General features: G+C 38.4%; 1 protein-coding gene across 1 annotated transcript in view; it reads left to right on the forward strand.

The window, feature by feature from the left end:
• The window catches only part of VSTM4 (V-set and transmembrane domain containing 4), a 35937-nt gene extending 18169 nt beyond the window's left edge, over positions 1 to 17768 (forward strand). Inside the window, exons 6-8 of the mRNA XM_054382539.1 lie at positions 4891 to 5003; positions 5803 to 5864; positions 17643 to 17768. Coding sequence (XP_054238514.1) covers positions 4891 to 5003; positions 5803 to 5864; positions 17643 to 17768 — 301 coding nt within the window. The remainder of the gene's footprint in view (positions 1 to 4890; positions 5004 to 5802; positions 5865 to 17642) is intronic.
• Positions 17769 to 18240: the final 472 nt, after the last annotated feature.

The raw sequence follows: 18240 nt of genomic DNA on the forward strand, positions 1-18240 counted from the left end.
CCAGATCTGTTTTTGTTTTGCTATCTGTGTTGAAGGAAATGAGTAATGTTTTCCAAAATGCCTACAGGATGATAGTGAGTCCTGGGTCTATGACTCATGAACATGCCTCCAAGCCAACATCTGCTGTGCATGATGAGGGAGATCTACCTGGGTTGTCTAGATGTAGGTCCTGCAGGTGCTTCAGTGGCAAGTCTCTCCTTGAGGCTCTGAATTCCTTTCTGGAGAAACTACCTTCATCCTGTGTGGCTTTCTAGAGTTTCCCAACACTTCACTGGATGGCAATGACTTAAGCCATCTGTGTACCTAGAATAAATCACAATGTCACCAAGAGGTTCCTGTATCCAGGAACAGGACGTGGGGTTCAAAAACATAGTCCTGCAGTCTATTCCCATCTGAAGACTCCAAAGTGATGGGAAAAATGTTGCTTCTGATGTGGTCATTATTCTTTGTCCCTTTAAATACCACTCACTGCCAAAAGTTTCTGATAGTGTGGTGCTGTTAAACTGATTTCCACTGTACGATTTTCCTGGGATATAAATTGTGCTGCAAATTTAGTATAAAAAAGATGACAGGAGTATTTTACAAACAAAAATTATTAGAGGGATGCCTTATAACAACACAGAAAAAGAGCTGTTTCCATTTTCAGTGACATAAAATGAATGTTTCTAGCCTTGTAATTCAGTATCACAGATACTATTTCTCATAGTATCTTCTTAGATACTATGAGATTCAATGCCAAGTATAGCATACCCTAGATCCTCCAATAGTGTAATTTTTAGTGCATTCTCCTGGGATTACCACTGTGTTCAATCTAACCAACACTTGGATGTAAGTGAGGTCACAACAAAGCAACAGAGAGTTCAGGAGAAGCCAGTACAAACAAACTTCCATGTTATTCATGGGAAGATCTTTATTCTGTGACCCTGACAAGCCATTGCACCATACCAAACATTTACAGAAACAACTCAGCAGTTTTCATTTTTCCCTGGATGTTTTCTTTTTCCCCTTGTTTATTAACTGTGGGATAAAGCTGCAATTACAAAAAGAGAAAAAGAAGGGGGAGAGTGAGGAAATCAAAGTAAAGTGGTAGAAAACAAAGAAGGAGAAAAATGAGACCTGACTGAAAAGATGACTCAAAAAATGGAGCATGTCGGTCCATTGAAAAGATTTATAGTAGAATATCTGCCTCTCTGGAAATAGATAATATGGTAGTGATATTACTGCAAGCACTAAACTTAGGAGTCTGAATAGCAGGGAGAAAACAAGTCAGCATGATTTCTTCACTATGAAATGGAAGCAAAAGAAACACATGACTCCATACGGATAAATATTTGGTTTTGATGTACTCTGGTGTGACAAGATATGCTTAAGGAAAGCTCTGATCCCACAAATGCATGTTTAAAGTACATTGAATTCAGGGCTTTAAAATTAAATACCTGTGAAAGTGTTACCAATATTATCACTTTTTATTCTATTTCCTACTTGGTACATTTATTTTGCTTTTGCTCAAAACATAAACAGTTAATTCCTTTGAACTCATTTCTCTTCACGTGCATGCTCCTTGTCTTACAATTGAAATAACTTATAAGTTTAGATTTAGAACCAACACATTTAGAACCAAGGCCCAGTGTCTTAATGTCCATCAAGCCAAACCGATGAGCTAATTTGCATGAGATTCCTGCCAGTCAAAATGACTATGCTGTGCAAACTTCATCACTGATTCAGAGGCCTAACTCCAATTCTCTTAGCGATATTTCAAACTCAGAGCAGAAACTCAGTTTCAAAATTGCATTAATAGTCCAGTGTCTGAGAATTAATCTCTACTCCCACTGTGGTAATACTTAAGCATCTTAAAATATTTCATATCTTGACATCATAATGATGTTTTTACTTAATTGGAATGTGAAGCACAAAGGGGCTAAGTGATTTGCCTCAGGTCTCACAAAATGGCCTTGGTAGGAAAGAAAATTAAATCCAGACTTCCTGAGTACAACAAAGCAAATGTTTGGTTTTGGTTTGCTACTTGACCAATAACAAATTAAAGAAAAAAAAAGAGCTAACCAAAACCCATTTATTTCCCACATTTCAAAAATAAATTTCTAAAAAAAGGAGTACAGTTATTTTGGGTTTTCCAAACCATCTAATTCCATTTTCTGGGGTTTTCTTTAAATATCCCTCTTCTTGTTATTGTCCTTGTTATTAAATAATTTTGTTAGGTTTCAGAACCAGAAACCTCCAGGAAGTGCAGCTTTGAAAACAGGAAAATTTTTTTCTGTCTTTTGTGTTTGTTTTGGCTTGAAGTCTGCAGTGTTTCAGTGACTGCTTCTCTGGAGACAAATAATTTGAAATGAAAGAAATGTGCACGTCAGAAAGTTGTCCATCTCAGCACTTTGGTTCCGCAGTGTCAATCTAACTAACATCACAGGAATAAATTTTGGTAGCTCAAACCAGATCTGAGCACCCAGTCCATCCCTGGCCCCTTTTCACAGAGTTCCCCTCTTTGGAAAACATTGAAGCAGCTCCCAGTCCACTCAAGTAAGTTTTTGTGTCATTCCCCTGCAGACCTTGGATGAAAGGAAATAGCTGACTTAGATGATAACAGGAAAAGTCCCACATCTTTGCCTTTAATGATAGCAAAGCCAAAATTGCAACAGTCTGCCAGTTTTGGGACAGCCATGACCTCCAGGGAAACTGCTGTCCTGGTGCCATGATTATTAGACAACTTCCACAGGTTTTTGCCCAAACTCCTGTATTTTTCTCACTAAAAACTCATTTCATTCTTCAAGAAATGCACAATACGGTGCTGTTGAAATTGAAGCCAGGAGGTTGGAGGAGGAGCTGAAGATAAAAACCTAACTTTCCTTTTAGGCATATAACAAGACAAGCTCACAAAAAGGCAGTGTTCCAAAGCCAAATGAGTCTTTTCTGAGTCTCCTTGTTTGGTTTGAGGAGCTCAGTTCTAAGACAGCAAGTACAGTTATTGTGTCTCCCAGAATTAGTTAACCCTGTATGGCCCTGGTGTTTAAAAGTAAAGCATAAGCCACTAATGCTTTTCTCTGTAGCTTCACTTTTTTAGTGGCAAAGCAGGAGTAAGAACGAATGCAATGTACTGACACTAAGCCTTTTCATATATTGTGCTTAAAGCAGCTGTATCTGAATAATAGTATCTTTAAGCTACACATCTGTCTTAATGACCTTGGATTAAAACCAGAAACAAACAAACAAAAAATCCTTCCCATCCTCTTTTTTGGTATTTGTTCTTTGCAGTTTGCTGTATTTGGGCAGTAGACCCAGGCAGGGCAGTTTCATTTCCTGCTGGTTTTAAAACATTTCATGTTTTGATTTTAATGTAGAAACAAATGGTTGTTGTGGGATAGGTTCACACTATTGCAGGCAGGCTTTTAAGTTATTGTAACACAACCTTCGCTTTACATAATTGATGTGATTTATTTATAAATCATGAAAATACCTCTTGAACACTTTAAAAAATGTTTGGCAACAAACCCGTGTTTTGGACCAAGTACATGGAATAGAGCTCAGGAAAATCTGCTTGCCAGAGTCTTTTTTAATCTATGCAAGTGTAAATCTGGAGTGGTTTTACCAATGGTAGTGACAATCATTTGGATTTGCAGCTGTGTAAAATGATAATGGCTGTTATTTTGTTATTCTTGTGTGGGCAATAGCTGAGACTTCTTAACTTTCATTAAGACTTTGGCCTAGCTTGGATATTTTCTATTAATATAAGGAGACTATTTCATTATGCAAAAGAACCTGGAAAGGAATAGCAGCTTGGGAGAAATGATTTAAAATTAAGTGAAATCAGTGTTGTCAGTGTTACGACTATGGAGACCCTGTCTGGATCACATTGTGTGGTGTAACTCACCAGCACACAACAGAAAGGTCCCCACAATCACTAATCTTTCCCAGGGTGAGTCCATGGGCAAATGCATCTGAGCAACAACTGTTTACCAAGTCACCTCCACCACTACTGTCATGACAAGTGACTGCTATACCCTCTCCTCCTACCCAGGCTTAAGTCAGAGCAATTTAGTTTCATGTCATTTGTGAGCTGGGAGGACCTGCACAGTCAGTTACCACAGCTGAGCTCATACAGCAACGATCACTGCAACCTGACTGCACAGGCAGGCACTAAATATTCAAGGCAGGATTTACAGCCTCATTTTTGGTAGATGCTAAGGGTAAAAAAACTAGATTTAGGGGATGTTAAACTGTAATAATCCACGCACAGAAGCTTTCTTGGACAGGAATTTGTTAACAGTATAGTTTGTACTCTTCCCTCCCTGTGCTATTTCAGCACAGATGTACTGGAGAATGCCTGAGTTTAGAGACTGGGTTTCTCAATTTTATATGCACCAAGCAAACTGACCTTTATTAAGAAGGCAGCTTTCTGAAATGTGGGTTTGTGAGCTGTCTGAAGACATGCTGCACACTCTTCTGGCCTGCTGGCTCCTCAGCCAGTCCTAGCCAAGAAACTGCCTCAAAGATTTTGCTTTGCTGTGTGTTCTTTGTGAGAGTTTATGCAAGTTACCTAACATGTCTGTGCCCCTGTCTCTCAAGAACAGGCAGGTACAAGCTCATCCTGTGTGCAGCAGGGGGTTCATACATGAAATGAATCTTCCTTAAATCCAACACAGCATTATCTACATCAGGACAGATCAGACTCCTGAGCTTCCCAGCCAACCCAGAGCATTTCCAACCCTCATATGAGGTTTTTCAGTATATTCTCAGGTCAAAATCCAAGTTGTTGGGCAGGGACTCTTACAAGTGGAAGGTGATGTGTTTGCGTGAACTCACCGGGATAAACTGTCTTTCCCACCACTGTCTTCACTTTTCCCTCACATATGTCACGTATGGGCCTCTGCTTTCTAGCTCTGGGGAGACAGTTACCAGTGTGACAAGCATGTCCCCTCTACAGCCCAAGAAGGTAAAGAAAAAGAAAGAGAGAGAAAAATTGGAGCAGCCACCAGCCATCCCAGCAAAAGGTATGGAAATAGTGATACAGAGGTATTTCACATCCCAAGCACACCCACGGTGGAACAGCAAAGCGTGGGCTATCAGGACTTCTGTCCTCTGACACTGACTCTGCCTGTCAGATGACTCCTGTATGTGGGGGAAGAAATGGCTTGTGTCTGCTGCTGGGACCAGCCTCTCACTTCACTGAAGCTTTAGCTTGTCCAAGCAAGAGGTGTCAGCTCTCACTAATCTGAGTTGAGAGAGGAATCTCTGTAGCAATATTCATCTTGCTCAGAAAGAAGATTGAAGTTAGGCAAAATAACATTTTGGGAATAGAGTGAAGGAGCCAGCACATTGCACTTTTAAAATTGCATCAAAGAAGTTGAGCAGATAAAGATCAACCTCTTGGGGACCTCACTTTCAAAGGGGATTTGCAATTTTCTCTGGGGTCAAATCTTGCAAACACTTGGACATACTTCATGAGCACTATTGCCAGCACAGAGCCACTGGGAGAGTGGAGGGGAAGGACCAGAAGTTTTACTTTGGATTAGATCACAGGTCATCAGTTCTAAAAGGGTATATATGCTCTGGCTTCTGCAACAAACAGCATTTTGCACATCAGATTCTTTAATTTTATGATTTTTTCTAATTTATTAGCCCTATGTTTCATTGTAAAGTAAGTTATCTGAAATACAGTTAAGCTCTGTACCAGTTAAACTCTGGTACATAGATATGCTAATCTGTATTTTATAAATTGCTAATACATATACTAAAAATGATAATGAATGATGATAATATGAAATGATTCCTTAATTTTTATTTCCATAGTTCCAATAGCAAATAATTTTCCTAAGCCCAAGCTCTTGAAACCTCAAAGGAAATTGACTCTGGTAAGTAATTTTCTATGACATTATTTTCTCTATATTCTTCTCTCTTAATACAATTGCTGTAATCTTGCCAGAACTCTGGGTTTAGAAAATGTAAATTGGCTTAATTTTTTTTTTTTAAGAAATACTTTTTCAAGTGTTGAATTATCATGGCTCTTCTCATTTGCAGCATTAGGTTACACCGGTTTACGTTTTCCAGTTTTATAGCAGTTGTCATGTCTAGAAATTTAAGCTGTTCTTAAATGGAACCTGCTGTTGATTCTTACATGCTTCTGGCAGCTAGTGCTTTGGAAAAAATACCAGCTGCTGACAGAATCACAACTGTACTGGTCACACTGCTTTTGAGACTTTTCAAGTCAGAAATGGGGAGCCTGATTCTGCCCTACAGTGGTGTAAGTCAGGAATAACTGAATTGCAGGAATACAATGTATGTAGATAGCTCCTTTCTCTGGCAACAGAGAGAGCCCAGAGTGACTAACTCACCAATTTATGTGCAGCTGCATACCTAAAATTAGGCCAGGTGAATAACCTGAAAGACTCTGTGATGGTTTCATTTTCTGATGAGGGTTAGAACTGGGAGCCTTCCTACCAACTGTCTGTAAATAACCTATGCCTTTTTAAGCCTGGTCAGGGTACAAGCCAGGATACCTTGTCGTAATGCCAGATGACTTCAGAACAGCTCAGTTAAAATCTTAGGTGATATTACTGCTTGAGTAGGGAGCTCGATTCTCTTTTTCTGGTCCTGCAGGGATTGCACCTTGGTCAGGCTCTGCTCATAGAGGTCAGGTTTCAGTAGAAGAGGCAGAGTTTTAGAAGTCCTTGAAAACACCTTATATCCATGTAGGTAACTGTGTCACACCAATGCTAGGCTAAAAGGACAAAGATACAGATGAGAGCACTTGGAATCAGGGAATGCCAGCCACCCTTTGCTGCATGCATACTGTGTCAATCCCCACATCCAGGCATGCAGCTATAGCATAAATCAGTTAGTTTTCAGCTCTCCCAGGAAAAGCTCTCATCAGTTAAAGCACTCAGACTCTTTGTTCAGGTCAATAAAGCACATCAACACATGCTGAACTTAAGGTAAATCTATTTCCAGATGCTTTTTCTTCCTGAAAAAAATCCAAGGATATGGGCCACAAATAGCTGTTGACTCTTCCCTTCCTGCTATGCAACCCCAGTCAAGGTTCAAACTCTCTGGAGGTGAGCAGGAATAAAGCCTTTTCAAACAATGAAATCAGCTTTGTCTTCCCTAATGTGACTGAGGATTCATATACTGCATGCAGCCAGCACACTCAGTTCTAATTCCTTGCTGTTGAACTCCTCTGGCAGCTGTTTTTATGTGTTGCTCCTTGCCTTTTCATATTTCACCTGAGTGCACCTAGATATCACAGCCTGCATAAAACACACAATCTATGGATGTGAGTTAGTTTTAAGCCAAAAAGTTATCCAACAAATATTATCCAAAGGATTTTTGAGATCCAAAGTCACCTAGCAATAAAGTGTGAGGTGTCCCTGCCCATGGCAGGGGGGTTGGAACTAGATGATCCTTGTGGTCCCTCCCAACCCTGACTGATTCTATGATTCTATGATTCTATAAGGGCAAAGTGAACTAAACCCAAGTCAGTCTTTAAGGCACATTCAGAAGCTGGGCAGTTCAGCCTCCAGACCTGGTTTTTAGCATTTCTGTTCCTCTTGCTTCGCTTTACAGTGCAGTTGGTTAAACCTCTATGTTTTACCATTCTCAGAAAAAGCTAAAGAAAAATTTTTATAAAAAAATTTAATGCAATTTTTCTGCTTTTAAACGATTTTTCAGTGAGGAAATTAAAACAATTGAAGGGAAAGAAGTTTCAACAAATACAAAAAATGTTAATAAGTACAGAAAAAAAAAGACAGATTCATCTGACTGAAAGATCTATTGACTTTCATCAAACTTGCCTCCCCATATTTTTCATTCTCAAAGATTTCTCACATTTTAAATTTTTGACTGTTTGGGTGCAGAAATACAGTATCATCATCCTGCTAAATCTCTGCAGGATAATATATATATATATTAATTTACAGATGTAAATATTGTACAACTGTTGTCTGCAAAAGCTTTTTTTTCCACTGCTGGCACGTAGTTATTAGGTAATCTTTGCTGCAAAGGCAGACTCAGATTGTTGAGTTTCTGGACTTCCACAGCTTCCTTGTGCAAGGAAGGTACCACACCAGGGCACCAGGAGAATATTTTAGAAATCCTAAGCAAACAAGTTGGAGCATAAGGGAACATTATAAAATAATTTGAGTGTTTGGGGAAATTTTTTGTAATAACCTAAATACCAGCAAAATTATTTCCAGAGGACATGTGCTTCTGGTTTCTTGAAAGATGTTTATAATAAGCTGGAGAATTTCTTTTGTTGTTAACGTGCTAGAGTGGGTTGCAGTATAATTTTACAAGAATACAATAACCTGGATAAAATATGGACATAATCTCAATGAAAATTTAAAAGAAACAAAGAAAAAAGAGAGAAAGCCTAATACCATGTTCAATTGCACAGCCTTGAGTAAAGCCTTTTAAAAACTCTGCGTAAGTCATATTGCTTTTGCTTTAGCCAGAATAACAATTCTATGCTCCCCTTGTTGCAAAAATATTCCCCATCAGTGTCATTCTCTATTAGCATCAATGAGAAATGTGTACAGATCAAGGGAAATAGAGATGCTGAAATACAAAAAGGGATGGTTTTTATAGCATGCAAGAAGCACAGAGAGTCATTAGGAAGAAGAAAATTCTAGGGCCCCACAAATTCTGCTCTCTAAGGGCTGTTCTGCTGTAGCCTTAAGTACTTAGCCCTTTGAGTTGTTAGAGATAAATCTTCCTCAACCAAATTTTCTGGTAAGCTTTTCATTGCCTCCTAGAGATTAATTGTCACGGCCCAAGAGTGTCAGCTGTAGCACATCATCTAAATGAAAAGGTTTCAGTTTCTTTTCATGAAGGTTTGTGCCACAAAGCTTAGGATTTCCTGTGTGATTCACTGGAGCCAATGGAAAAGACCTGACTTCAGGTTAGACCAGATCCTTCAGTCTTTACTTTTGCAAAATGCTTCTTGACTTCACCATTTTCACAACAAATTTTAGGGAAAAAAATACCTGCACAGATAAGACAGGCTATATGTAACCTTTCTGCTTCTGCCCTTGACATATGTGACCTCTGCTAAGCCACCATCTCACTTTGAAATCAGGTAAATATCTGCTGTATTGCAAATGATCCCCTTGGACTTAGATTCTTCAAACCTATTGTACATGTAAAGCACGCAGTTGCATTAAGAGTTGTCTTCTGCTGTTCCTATGCTGAGTAACCACTAGAGTGTACCTGGCTTCTCATGCTCCCCACAACAGAATATATATTCTTGACTTCTGAAGCAGTGTGCTTTCAGGTGCCACAGCTGAGCTGTTTAAAAAAAGCATCTTTCTACCTTAAGCTCATACAGCATAGACAGCATTGCTTATCTAAACATGGATTAGATCACCAGTGGATTAGATCTAAACATGGATTAGATTACCATCACAAGATTTCTGATTTTCTTGATGATGATAATGAAAAAGCTGCTTGAGAAACAAGAAAGGCTTATGGTTATCTAAGACTGAGGGAAATTTCTGGAAGTAATTTTGTTACCTTTGAGTGAAAGCATAATCTTTGGCAGCCCTTCTATCTACCTGCCTTTTTCAGGCACCACTTGCATATTTTATGCTGAGATTTGCAAAGCCAGCTCAGAGATCTGTATTCCCAGGTTTTCACAGGTGTAACAGAAGTGAGAAGCTCAGGTTTCTTTCTGCAGCCTTGAAAATCCCATCAGACTTTATTGTTATAGGCTAAATGCTGACAATGTGCTGAGCACCAGCCAGTGTAAGCCAGGACAGTCCCTGCACTGAAACTGCTTACTTGGTAATGAGTAACATGTCTGAAAGTCTACAATTTGCAAGTATTCAAAGGACAGCTTCCCGGCTCCTGCCGCATCCACAAAGCAGAAGGGTGCTGTTTGGATCAAGAACTTGATGTAGGTTTGATGCCTGTGGAACTGAGAAGGCTGCAAATTGGTCTCATCACCTGAATGCACTCAGCAAAATCAAGGTTTCAACATTACACATACAGCTCAGTGTTCTACATCAGTGTGTACTCCTTAATCAAGCAATTAAGACAGGTGCTCACCATGGAGTCCATTTGGAAAAGGGGTCTAGATGAGTGAGTGTATTATCTGCAGTCTGGTTACCACATCAGAGCTGTGAAATGTGAACACCTGCCTTAGGTTTTTTGTTGTCCTGAAATTTGGAATTTGTGCTTTCTAAACTGTGTTCCAACCTGCTGACCTGCAGTTTTTAACTTAACAGCAACCTGGGAGCAAATTTACACAGTGCAATATTTAGTTGATGGTTGATTTGTTTGGGTCTTTTAACCTGCTTCTTTTCATCTTACAGTTAAATGCTATATCATTCAAACCAAATACCACATGCATCAAGCTGGCTAGGAAAGGTAGGCCAGTCAGGGTTTTTTTTGCATAACTAGTAGGATTCCTTAGTAGTCTTAACCTGTAGGTTCCATTGGTCCTTTCATTGAGAAAGAAAAAGGAAGGGAAATGCATTTGTTCAGTAATTTGTGGATGCTGGCTCTAAGAACAATCAGCTTTTCTTTCATTTCTGGATGATTTTAAATTAAAAGCTCTGCCACCCTCTGTTAGAAGAATTGTTTCTTCCACAACATATAACAATGACTGATGATTTAAGTTGCCAATTTCTTAAGGCATTATTGATCTCCACAGACTTCAAGTAAAATTGTATGTATGACGGTGAACATTTTTTTCCTTGACTCCAGGCAATTCTCAAATATTTCCATCCAGTTCAAGTAATTTCTCTCACTGTGAGATGAAATAATCCTTTTATTTTTATTTTTTTTAGTCTTTCCTTAGGATGCAAGGTGTCCATAGGAACATGAATGTTATTTACACTTTTAGATTGTGGAACACAACATATGCAGAACTGCTGAGTTATGCCTGCTTTCACATTCAGATCACAGGTTGCTATCTTTACCTCCAAAGCAGAACAGTTTGGATAAATACATAAAATCTCTTGCTGGAATTGTGCTGAGATTTGTGTATTTACAAAATCCCACAGAAGATGATTTTTGTGTGATGATACATTTGGAGGAATGAAAGTGCCATCAGAGAACTGAAATCCTTTAAATAATTCCTTGGGCCTTTTTTGCAGGATAAGAAGAAATCAGTCTGATTTTCAGCAATGTAGGTTTAGAATCTAGCAATAGCTTTGCGAGTGTAAAATGCTTTATTGACAGGACATTCTGTTTACACAGATCTATGACCTGGCTCACCCCCTAGAGTGGGATTTTGTTTCTTTAAAATAAAGTCATTCAGTAGGACTTAATAAATCATCTTCATCCCTCACATTGTTATAATAACTTCTGGGGCATTCAATAGCAAAACTTAGATGCAACGCTGAAAGAGGTTTCACAAATTATTGTAGATATTGTTCCCAGGAAGTCTGAGAAGTTTGTTTGTTTGTTTGTGGTTGTTCTGTTGTTTGTTTGTTTTGTTTTTCATTCTAGGGAGTGAAAAATAGGCATTTTAATGGAAAGAACCAGTCCCAAAGAGGTTGGTTTGTTTGTTTTTTTCACAGTGCCACTGACAGTGACACTGAAAGTCATGCTTCCTACTCCCCAAATTTTCCAGTGTCAGCTTTGGCACTGAGAAGACAATGTCTCCCTTGATATTTCAGCATTCTTACTGGCCAGCAGCTGCATTTCTAGGGGATAACACATAACTCATCTTGCAGATCTAGCTTCAGGTTTTTGTGATGGTCTGCAGAAGTAATTTTTGAAACTCCTTTCTTCCAGGGGAATCTGTCTGGCTTTCTGCCTGCAATCAGGATGCTTACATTGATAAACACCTGAAGCTCTAAAGAGAAAAGAAATAAAAATCCTGCCCACTCCTGATTGAAGTTACTGCCTTAATAAGGGAACCATCCCACTGAAGTTCATAGGGTTTGAGCATATACTGTACCTGTGGCCCTGAGGAGCAGTACTGATTGCAGCACAAGAAAGACCACACATTCTAGAGAGAGAACAGTCTTCCTGCATATATTACAAATAAGACTGTCAAAGGCTGATCCTTTTATCTCTAAAGCTACAGTGAGTTTTCTCTCTATTAACTGTACAAAATCATGCCTAACCCCACTGCTAGTGTGCACTATCTTCCCTTGTGCTAGTGGCCCAGACAAGGGAATTTCATCTTGTCCACTAAACATGCTGAATCTTCACTTCAGCATACTCTTTCCTTAACCTCCTTAACTGACCCCTCAGTGATGGCTATGCTGGCAGCCATATGCCATCACATCCCACAGCTTAAAAAAAACCCAAACCAAATCAAAACAAAATACACAACCCCCGCCCCCAGCCAAACAAATAAACAAAAAAAGCTTGTGATAAATAAGGAGAAGATGGGCTAGCCTCTTTTCCTTAGGCTGCATGCAGTATGCAGTTTCCTCCTGACTGGGCATTCATGAGAGAGAGGAGTCTGCCCCTGTGGCCAAAGCCCATCCAGTTAGCCTGGAGAGCCCTGTCTGGACACTTTCTGACTGAGTATGCTCAGGCAGTGACACAGGATGTTCCTGAGCTGTGCCATCTGGACATTATCCACATTTTTCCTGTAGAGCTCTTTACTGCATGTGACTTTAAAGCAGGGTGTTTCTCAAATACGAAAGAAAAAAGTCCAAGGATTCACGGTTGGTCTTTGCACAGAAAGCAAGAGAAAAAGTAATAGTTCCATCCTGTGCTTGCTAAGAAAGAGGCATTTCATTGCATGAGGGCAGGACTGCTTGCTTTGTGCTATAGAGTAACCTGGAGAGAACTGCAATTCTTAGAGACCAGATCAAAGCTCACCACCACCTCTTGACTCTACCTTTCCCAGTTGCATTTCTTACAGCATCCCCCTGGCACCACAGTGTGCACTCAATAGCACAGTGTGGCCAGTCCATAGGTAACAATTTGCCACGTACTGGCAATCAAAGCAGCAAACATATGCATAACAGGCAAGGTTTTATTCTTCCTGACCTAGTTCATTCACCCACAAGCACAGGTGTGCCAGTGAGGGTGGGGGGTTCATTTTGAATTGTTGCTGCAGGACATCGGAGTTACTAAAAATATTCCTCAGCTCTGACTGAAACTTGGGAAATACGCTTGTTAAATCCAGAAAAAACAGAGGTGACAATTCCGTTTGGTGTATAAACATAATTTTCTTCCCCTGGCCCTATCTTAAAGTCATCCTGTATCATAGCCCAGACAAAAACTCCATCATGTGTGATCATATTCCAAGGCAAATATCTGCAGCAATTGTCACTAAAATATTTAAGACTGATGTGAACTGGGAAGTAAGTACTTTTCTGATTATTTTTGATAGTAAACTAGAGTCAGGGATTCCCCCCACCCCTTAGAAATTAACATTAATTTTAATGTCAAATGGAGTGGCCAGGGAACTGTGAGACTGCAGCAAGATGTAAGTGCAAGTCTGCATCAGTTGTTTTTCTAGACAAGTTAAATTTATGAGGCTATTATTTGCTTATTTTATTCCTACCTAATTACAAAGTTGGATAGAAGGGATCTTAGTTAAAACTTCAAGAACTTTCAAGGCTGATAGAGCTCTCAGTAAACAACTGTGAGTCTAATGAGGAACAAATCAGCTAAGCCCAGGATGAGCAAAATTGACATTCCTAGTAATTATGACATAAAAATCAGAGTAATTTTCATTAAAAAGACACGATTTCTGGGTCATTTCTACCATATTTATATGCTGAACAAACCCAATAAAAACAAAACTATGGATACACATACATTAGTTTCTTTTAAATATTCACATGATAGACTTTGCAGACTGTTTATTAAGAGCCATGTTCCTATAAGTGAAGTCTCTTGAATGTTTGCCTATGGGAAGCCCTATGACTAGAATAAACTAAAATTTAAACTGGAAGAAATCTGGAAAAGTAATCATTTTGCATTTGGCTGAAGGTACAATGGAAAGTGATGACTTTTCTTCATTTATATTTTTGCGAAGTGTGTGATGGTAAGATGAGTAAACAGACATACAAGATAAAGAAATTATTTCAATGTTATTTTAGAACGTTGCTCTGATTTTTCAGGAAAGGATGTTGTATCCATAGAAATCCCAATAACCTCCTAAGTGAAGCACCAGGATGGAAAGAGAGAAGTGAATGGCCAGTCATCCATTGTCTCTTCCTCTTCTGCCCTAGTGTCAGTCCCACCCATAATAACAGTTACTAAAGTTATGCTATTGTTCCAAAAAGGAGATGGTGGCAGGATTCCAGGTTTACGCTGCCAAAATGCTATCCAATCCAAATGAGAGATGAAATTGTAGAATTAGTTTTCTTTCCCTGTCTGTTCACAAAAAAAAAAAAAAAAAAAAAAAAAAAAAGCCAAACAAAAAAAACCCCAAAAAACCACAAAAACAAAACAAAAAAAAATTAGTTTTGGACTAACAAACCAGCAAAATTAAATTAAACATGTGGTTGATAAATGAAGTACAGAAGAGTGTATGGATTAAAACTCTGGCTACCATAGGTACTTTAAAGTAGTGTTGGCTTCCATACACTGTTATTACACATCCTTTGCTGAAAACTGTATACCCTTCACAATTTTGAACCTCCTGTGTGTTTCCTCATATTTTCAATCAAATTATTACATACTAGAAATATGCATAAGGGAAATTATTCTACACATTTTATGGTTTGCTGTTGCTTGTAGCAGTAATTGAAGTACCTTTTCCACTTATGAAAGTACTAATTTTATTTGGTTTTATTGCTTTTCTAGATGCAATTATTTATTTAGTGTGTTTTGGTCTTATTAAATTATGTTTACTATAGGAACATCATAAAAATGTATGAAAGCAACACATCAGCCACTACTGCCCAATGACTTGTTTTGGGGAATCCAGTGTTATTTTTCATATCCAAACATAATAGAATAAAGTGAGAATAAAGAGATAATCTACACTGGAAAACAATGCAATTTTGTGATAATATAATAAAACATCTGGACAATATGATTTCATAAATCTTAGTTCTAAAATTTACATGAGCTGGGCATTGGGGTGGCTATTTTAGGACATGCAGCATTTTCCAAGTGGAAACAACATGAAATACAATTAAACAGCAAAGGAGAAAACATACAGATTTACTTTGCCCTGAGCAGCTGATTTCTACAGAACAATGCTCTGTATTTCCACTTCAAAAAATGCACCGGGTCAGCCTTAGGAAATGTGGATTTTACTAAAGCAGTGTTTGTAAAGTTTTATCAGATTCCTTTATTTGGAGGCTTTTCACATGCAGCATCTTTCTGCGTTGAGGGTTCTGAGGTGACAACCACTGAAGTGGCAGCCGAGTTCCAGTACTTTGAGGCAGAGGCTAGATGTGCCTTCATACACCTGGAATAAAACCTTCAATATCTGATGGTGTTAGTGTGACTATCCATCTTCAACTTATCTCCTATATGTAGCCTCTGCACTGAATAGGTGGGCACATATAGTTTTGAAATCTTTTTCATATCATAAATCTTTAACATATTATAAAAGGCAAACCGACTTAAATACCTAGAAATTGAGGCTAATATTCTCAGATCTAGAAAGAAGAGAGGACTTTAAAATTTAAGTAACAAAGTGGTTGACCAAGAGTTTTTTTTCTAAGTCTTCAAAACAAAGCCAGGACAGGGCAGCCATCTTTTCAAACTTTGTGGTTCTCTTCAGTCCTGATACATGAACAAAGAAAATAAGTGTGTGATTTTATTTGTTACATACAAGATCAAGCTGAGATCCTCAGGAAATAAGTCCCTTTACACCAGAGAATTCAGCAGAAGCAGGAAATTTTCTGTGTAGTCAGTAGTGGAGCATTTGATAGTGAATTAGGACCAAATGATGAGATTAAAAAAGACTACTCATGCAGGAGGGAGAAAGAGGAAAGACCAAGTGAATAACCAAATGTAAAGTGTGCAGTCCTGCACATGGTTAGCCATGCAGATGGCCTTCATTCACATACACAGATCAACTGACTTCAATGACACCACTTGCAGCAGCAGCTGCACAAAGTATTTCAGGATCAGATCTGCAGAGGAAAAATAAGACTAAATTAGTGTTGGAAAAGTGTAAACTGATCCACCCAGAGGGAGACAATCTGAAATGCAGAGTGTGAGCAACTGTCAAGACAAATGAGAGTATTCTAGAGTGGCGCAGAAGACAGGAAGCAGGGAAGCACAGGACTGATTTCAGACAGGATATTAAATGTTTATCTTTTTAGCCAGAAGACAATATGATGATTATTCAAACACATTTCAGGGAAACAGGAATAATTTCTGTTAAATCGGAAAGAAATAAATAGCAGCAAATAAAACATAAAGAAAACACTTGACATTGGAAAATACTGTCTGATTCTTTGTTATAAAATTTAACTACTGCATGGAAAACCTTGGTTTATGAACTCATCACTCAGTTTTCAACTGACAACTGTCAAAGCCTTTCTTGGTCTCAGATCTGCAATCTTTTTCTATAAAGTATAGTCTTGTGAGTGAAAATTTTGCATGGCTGAAGTGTTCTTAGTTTTGTTTTAATTGTCCTTTTTAGGCTTAAACTTGAGGACACCAGTTATATTCAGGTAGTACCCAAGAAGATAAAAGAACATATTCTCCAGTTCTTCATTTGCACTGGGCCTTAGCACTTCACCCTTCTACAGGGAGCACAAGCTTTAATCTTCTACAGATGAATAGAAATCCATTTCAAAATTAGGACTTCATGTACCATTCCACAGCAACTCTTCTGTTTGTTGCTAAGTTTTCTGAGGCAAATTTAAATTGAACAACCCACTTCAACTGATGAGCCAAGACTCAACAAGATAAGATTTTCCTTCTTTAAGCCACCACTCTGAGTCTGAATGTAGTCCCCAATAGCAGTAGGCAGACCTTTTGAAATGTATTTAGTAAATTTTCTTGATAAAGTCTCTCCAAGCCAGGTTTTGGGTTTATGGGTTTAAGTCTAAAAGTCAACTACTGCAATACATCATATATGTATGATCTAGCCTGGTCTCGTTGGGGATGTCCCTGCTGACAGCGGGGAGGTCAGACTAGATAACCTTTGGAGGTTCCTTCCAGCCTGGACCATTCTATGATTCTGTGATCATATATGACAGAGATTTGGTGGTATGGCCTTTGTTCTAAACTCTGAGCTCATCTGTAGCATGGCAGAAGTGATGAAATCCCATTGGAATTACAGTAATTCAATTATATAATTTTTTGCTGTCTTCTGCATATTTTTAATGTTTTTTGGTTCTGCTAAGAAACATAATGAGAGGCACTGTGAGTGGCTGTGATGAGAGATGTAACTGGTCCAAGGTTTACAGCTGGAAAGCAAATTTGGCAAACATATTTCAAATTGTGAACTCTGCAATAACTAACATCATTCCAATTTGTAATATTTGATTTATCAAATTAAAACATTCAGTGTTTGAGAAACAAGGAGAAATTGGAAATGGACCTGAAAACCCTACTTTTAAAATGTTTCTTATTTCTAATATAATTTTTTATTTCATCTTCTGTGAACTAGCCCTAGTGCAGACTAAACTGATTAGCAGCATAGTAGAATTAGTGCGTGTGAGAGAAGAAATATGGCCCATTCTGTAGAATATTTACATTACGTGGTAACAACGTGATAACTTTAATTTGTTGGTTCTGTTTCCTAGCCAAAAATCACAGAGGAGAATTTAACATATGCTGAACTTGAACTTATGAAGCCTATTCAGGAAGCCAAAGGCACTCCCAGTACGACAGTCTATGCACAGATACTCTTTGAGGAGAACAAGCTGTAATAGTTCATCCCTGTATAAATGTCCTTTGTCTGTGCTCTATTTAATTCCTACTGTGCTGTTTATTTATAAAAATCCTACAAATGTCCTTATTTTTTTTTAATCTCCATTAATGGACTTATATTTTTCTATGAGACTTTTAAACAAGAGGTGGTTGAAAACAATTAAAGAAAAATCACCTCATCTGCAAGTGACGTCTCAGAGATACCCTTCAGAGTGTCCACTCCCCTGTTTTAAATGGATTGGAGTTGCACTGGGGCATTTTCAGTACTAAACATTATTCTTTCAGTGATGCTAATATGATGATTCCAGCTACAAACAGCAACATCTTGGCAAGCCTCAGAAGGAGTAGTGGCAAGATTGGTGCACATCAGCCTGCTTCTGAAGACAAAGACCACTGACCAGGACATTTGTCAATTTAATGCTGTTTTTCCCATCAGAAAAATATTTGTTCAGTAAAGCCAAGACTCTTTTT

Source organism: Indicator indicator, chromosome 7 (assembly GCF_027791375.1).
Source record: "Indicator indicator isolate 239-I01 chromosome 7, UM_Iind_1.1, whole genome shotgun sequence".
Lineage (NCBI taxonomy): Eukaryota > Metazoa > Chordata > Aves > Piciformes > Indicatoridae > Indicator > Indicator indicator.